This window comes from Grus americana, chromosome 27 (assembly GCF_028858705.1).
Source record: "Grus americana isolate bGruAme1 chromosome 27, bGruAme1.mat, whole genome shotgun sequence".
Classification (NCBI taxonomy): Eukaryota; Metazoa; Chordata; class Aves; order Gruiformes; family Gruidae; genus Grus; species Grus americana.
Window position 1 is genome coordinate 4,080,883 of NC_072878.1, and position 6,000 is coordinate 4,086,882.

The window sequence follows — 6,000 nt, forward strand, 5'->3', positions numbered from 1 at the left end:
ACAGTATTTTACCCAGGACAGTATTTTGCTAGCATTATAATTATAATCATAGTCATATATCAGCTCTGTTGCAGTAAGTGCATTTATCAATGGTAATTCCAAACTCTTTATATCTGTCACTTTAATAAACTTTCTATTAGTTTCAACTTTGCAAAACTGATTCAGTGAAAGTCCTTCAGGGGCTCTGACAGGCAATCGTTGACTCTGATATGTGGCTATATATAATCCTTTAGACATAAACCATTGACCAAGTCTGGGACTAAGACTGGACCTAGCCGCACCTAGGCTCCTCTCTGAGAAGGAGTTTAGAAAGCAAGGGGGTCCTTTCTGAACCTCATGACTCAATGAGAGGGTGTCCCTCAGCCACACATCAGACTCTTACCGTTTACATCACAGCATTGTACAGATGAGTCGTAAGCATGCACATGGTGTGCGTGTGGTGGGATGAGCCTGAGTGAGCACAAATGCCCACAGCTGTTCCTGGAGACACCATGAAGGTGTGTGGGACACACAGTGTCCCCAGGTCACTTGACTTAGAGAGTAACGTCCCCTGGGAAACCACCTGCATGTAGCACTGGGGTGGGCTTCCTTGAACCCAGGTCCCCGTGTCCATTCCTCCTGCCTTGGGGCACCTCAGGCGAGTGCAGAGCAGGGCGATACAGCGCAGGGCTGAGGTGCCTCCCAGCCTCCTGACGTGGCAACAGGAGCCCAGCGAGACACTGTGACTGCTGCCATGTGCTGCCTCTGCGTCTGCAAGGGAAGGACTCGTGTCTCTGAACACCCCGTGTGCATGAGGAGTGCATGAGGACAGACAGCTCAGGTGTGGGCACCTCACAGGGCCAAACCTGCTGAACCTTGTCAAACCACTGTTGAATCCACTTTGTTAAATTCCAGCCAACTTATGGAACTCAGTCAAATTATTATTTTACCTCAACACAACATATGGCTGCTTCTCTCTTTTGAATGAGGTGCATTTCAGTCATAGAATCATAGAATGGTTTGGGTTGGAAGGGACCTCAAGGATCATCTAGATCCACATCCCCCTGCCATGGGCAGGGACACCCTTTACTAGACGAGGTTGCCCAAAGCCCCATCCAATCTGGCTTTGAGCACTTCCAGGGAGGGGGCATCCAAAATTTCTCTGAGCAAGCTGTGCCAGTGCCTCACCACCCTCACAGCGAAGAATTTTTTCCTAATATCTAGTCTAAATCTACCCTCTTTCAGTTTAAAGCCATTAACCCTTGTCCTATAACTACATGCCCTTGTAAACAGTCCTTCTCCAGCTTTCTTGGAGGCCCCTTTAGATATGCAAGGCTGCTATAAGTTCTCCACGGAGCCTTCTCTTGTCCAGGCTGAACAACTCCAACTCTCTCAGCTTGTCTTCATAGGAGAGGTGTTCCAGCCCTCTGATCATCTTTGTGGCCTCCTCTAAACTGAGGCAAGATGAATCCCACCTCCTGTGGATTTTTTGGGTGTGTGGGAGGGAGCTGACTCCCCTTTGAGCCCCAGGACTACAACCCCAGGATGAGACGCCTCGACTGACTCAGCTGAATCCCTCCCCACAGTACGGGTTCTTCCTTGTCCCTGTCCATGTGTCCTGTCTAACGGTGGGACAAGGAGCAAGCATTCTCCTACTGAACTCTGTCTCTGAGAGGAGAAATGACACTTCTGGAAAGAAGCGCCTCTGCAGAGCTGGCAGATTAGTAGTAATTCAGTGATTACTTCAGTCTCTTTCAAAGTAGGATTCTGGAGAGCCCCAGGGAAATCTCAAGGGCTCTCTTGGGCTGGTCCTCTGCTGCTGAGGTGGGCCGGGCTCCTGGGACACAGGGAGCTCATGGCAAGTGGGCAGCACTGCAGAGAGAAAGCTCTGCCCAGGAGCAGTTCATCTGCAAAGTGCAGCAGGGCTGAGGGCACTGCCTGCAGGCACCATGAGGAGATGACAGAGCTTTTTGAAGGGGGAAAACAACTTAGAGTTTATTGTGAGAGAAATCTTCACAGGCCTTAACATGGTGTCTAGCTGAGGGCAATGCAGACGCAGTTGCTGGAGGGATCTCCTAAACTGACACAGCCCACAGCTTATGGGGTCTTTCAGGAGGACTCTCACAACTTCACCAGTGTGCAGGAAAAAAACCTGCCCCGGGTCAATGATTCACTGCCACACTGACAGAACAACACAGCATCATGACTGCCTTCTCCCAGGAACAGCTGCAGGGGTGTGAAACTGGGTGTGTTCCCAGAGGTGCCCAGGGCTGTCCTTCAGAGAAGGGTCCCTGCACCCCCTGGGGGGCTGTGATCATAAAATCATAGAATCATAGAATGGTTTGGGTTGGAAGGGACCTCAAAGATCATCTAGTTCCAACCCCCCTGCTGCAGGCAGGGACACCCTCCACTAGACCTCATTGCCCAAAGCCCCATCCAGCCTGGCCTTGAACACTTCCAGGGAGGGGGCATCCACAACCTCTCTGGGCAACCTGTTCCAGGGCCTCACCACTCTAACAGTAAAGAATTTCTTTCTAACATCTAATCTAAATCGACCCTCCTTCAGCTTGAACCCATTACCCCTTGTCCTGTCACTACACTCCCTGATAAACAGTCCCTCACCATCTTTCCTGTAGGCCCCGTTCAGGTACTGGTAAGCCAATAATGGGGCAGGGACTCTGCTGCTTGTCAGGGTCAGCGCTCAGCCTGCCCAGGGAGCTCCCCAAGGGGCTGTAGGGAGAAGCTCTGGATGGAAGGAGTGATCCCTTGCAGGGAAGGGTCGTTCTGCCTATCAAAAGGGTGCTGTGTAGGTCAGGGATGCTCACAGCTCCAGATCACAGCCAAGACATCTCTAGAGGGGAATCTTGCAAGATGGAAAAAAAAGAGGAGGCTTTACCTGGAAGGGAAGGAGCTCATGCTTTCAATTTTCTCCTCTTGGTTGGCTGGGTGGGGAGTGAGAGCTGGGAATTACTCTCACTGGTTTGGAGAAGGCACTGAGGTGCCAAATCTGTTTCACTGCAAGGTGAATGAGTCTGGAAGCATCAGATCAATCCCCCTGGCTTATACGTCACCAGCATTACCTTTCCAGGCTCATCAGGGTTCCTCTGATATTCTCATCTGAACTTTGAAGCACAGCGATGCCCCTTGGCGGTGTCCTGCCCTTGGAGGTGTCTGCAGGGCAGAGCTGAGCACACAGTGGCTGGGATGGGGTCTGCGAGCAGGGACAGGGCACAGAGGTGGGGACAGAGGAGCAGCACCCAGCAGGGACAGCTCCAAGCAGCAGAGACTTGGTCAGGGAGTGAGAGGAAATGTTGAACAGAAATTCCATTTCTGGGGATATACAGGCACCTCCTGCCATCCCCTGCAGTGCAGATTGCTTCCCCTGAGCAACCCCCTCGCCGCTCCTCTCCCACCCAGCTGAGCATCTGCCCTCGCGGCCGTGGGGTCCAGGGCATGAGAAACCTCTGCCTCCCTGCAATGTCGGATGTTGCCATCTGAGAGCTGGTGTGAAAAGCTGGGAAAGGGGAAGTCTTTCCTAAGTGCCCAGGTGTCTCTCTGATGGGCTTAGCTGGACCAGGACTGTAATCCTGCTTGTCTCTCCACCTGTCTGTGCTGCTCTTATTGCGGTCAGACCCTCTGGGGATGGGAGTTTCAGCTGCAGAGTCAGAACCTGCCCGTGTCCATCCTCTCATGCAGATGTGTGCATGGGAATCCAGTGTCCTAGTTTTCCCCTACGCTCTGGGGCTTTGGGTCATGCAGTCAGAGGTGGTGGGGAATGAGCTGACTTCCTGAGATACCATCATTGGGACACTTGGCTAACTCCTTGGGGTGTCTTTCAAAGCTGTGTGCTGCCCTCCAGACTGCAAATCTCTCCCACAGCATCTGTGTGTAACCTGATGGACGAGTGCAGAGATACTACAGGCAGAGAAATACTGCTGGGCTGGTGAAATGAACTCTGTGTCCTTGGCAAGCAGTGGGTGCTCAGACCTTGCTCAGGTCCCTGGAGACAGGGTGAGGCACTTAGTGATCTGCAGTGGATCCCTCTGCTGTCAGTGGGGTCTGATTTCTTCTCCAGGTAACACAGGAGTGCAGCGCCCCTCCATCCAGAGAAGGAGCAAGCTCAGGGCAGCTGGGAACAAGACACATGGATACACCAGCTCGCCTCCCCGTGCACTAAGCCACAGCAATTCCTTTTGCCTCTCAGGACTAGCAGCTGCTCAGCCTGAGTGCAGCAGAGATGCTCAGGATTTCTGACTTCAGAGAAGACCCCCAAGGGAGGAGAGGAGGGATGAGGAAGGACTGCCCAAAACCACCAACAAACAAAAGCCTAAACCCCTTTCTGCAACCCCCTTCCTTTAGTACTGGGGGTACGGTTGCTGACAAGCTCTTCAATGTTTAAAGGGATTTTGTCTGAGAAATTCTGACGATCAGATCTGGCCCCCAGATCCCCGCTGCTCCCAGGTAGACCCTGAACTAGAGCACGACCAGCACCTCGGGAGCCCATGGGCAGAGGCCCTGCTCCCCACAGCACACTCAGCCAGCACAAACCAGAGCTCCATCCAGGGAGCTGCATGAAGGTCCTGCCAAGAAGGAAAAAGGGTGGGTGTGTGGTGGGAGAAGAGTCTGTGAGAAATGTGTTTGGTTTTTCTCAGACAAGTCTGTCCTCACTTGTCACTGTCTTTTCCTCCTTGCACAGGCCACTGAGTCCATAGGGAGAAAATGCCCAACAGCAGCTCCATCACTGAGTTCCTCCTCCTGGCATTCGCAGACACACGGGAGCTGCAGCTCTTGCAATTCTGGCTCTTCCTGGGCATCTACCTGGCTGTCCTGCTGGGCAATGGCCTCATCATCACTGCCATAGCCTGCGACCACCACCTCCATACCCCCATGTACTTCTTCCTCCTCAACCTCTCCCTCCTTGACCTGGGCTCCATCTCCACCACAGTGCCCAAAGCCATGGCCAATTCCCTCTGGGACACCAGGGCCATCTCCTATGCAGGATGTGCTGCACAAGTCTTTCTGCTTGTCTTCTTGATCTCAGCAGAATATTCCCTTCTCACAGTCATGTCCTATGACCGCTACGTTGCCATCTGCCAACCCCTGCACTACGGGACCCTCCTGGGCAGCAGAGCTTGTGTCCACATGGCAGCAGCTGCCTGGGGCAGTGGGTTTCTCAATGCTGTGCTGCACACGGCCAATACATTTTCACTTCCTCTCTGCCACGGCAATGGTGTGGACCAGTTCTTCTGTGAAATTCCCCCGCTCCTCAAGCTCTCCTGCTCAGACTCCAACCTCAGGGAAATTGGGCTAATTGTGGTTACTGCATTTTTTATCTTCGCTTGTTTTGTTTTCATTGTGCTGTCCTATGTGCAGATCTTCAGGGCCGTGCTGAGGATCCCCTCTGAGCAGGGACGGCACAAAGCCTTTTCCACGTGCCTCCCTCACCTGGCCGTGGTCTCCCTGTTTATCAGCACTGTAATGCTGGCCTACCTGAAGCCTCCCTCCATCTCCTCCCCTGCTCTGGATCTGGTGGTTACTGTTTTGTATTCAGTTGTGTCTCCAGCACTGAACCCCCTTATCTACAGCATGAGGAACCAGGAGCTCAAAGGCACATTGAAGCAACTCGTGCTACTGGTGGTATTTCAGAAGCAGTGAAATGCACACATGACCTCCAATTGACCCCAGACATGTGGTATGGTTTGGGTGTTCTGTCATTGATAATCATGGTCATACACAAATGACTGCAATCATCCCGCTTCTCCAGGGACACAAACACTGTCTGCCTGACCCAGAGGCCCTCTCTAAATGTTTCTATCACCACGTTACGGCTGGGCTCCTGTGTGTCATCTCTCTAATGAAATGGGAGTTTTTCACTTCAGAGCCTGAGGCTTGGCATTTACTTCCAAAGCTGGACTCAAGAATATGAGGAACTGCAACCCAAAAGGCTGCAGGGAGTGTCTGCTCAGCTTTTACCAGCAGTGGGCCCATTGCTGATGCATCTAGAACCAGCTGTGCAGAGAA

The 6,000-nt window shown here is 52.5% G+C and overlaps 1 protein-coding gene across 1 annotated transcript; it reads left to right on the forward strand.

Moving 5' to 3' along the window:
- The first annotated feature begins 4,698 nt into the window (after positions 1 to 4,698).
- Positions 4,699 to 5,634, forward strand: LOC129196989 (olfactory receptor 14A16-like). Its single transcript, XM_054804954.1, has one exon. It carries the CDS (start codon positions 4,699 to 4,701, stop codon positions 5,632 to 5,634), a length of 936 nt encoding a protein of 311 aa, XP_054660929.1.
- Positions 5,635 to 6,000: the final 366 nt, after the last annotated feature.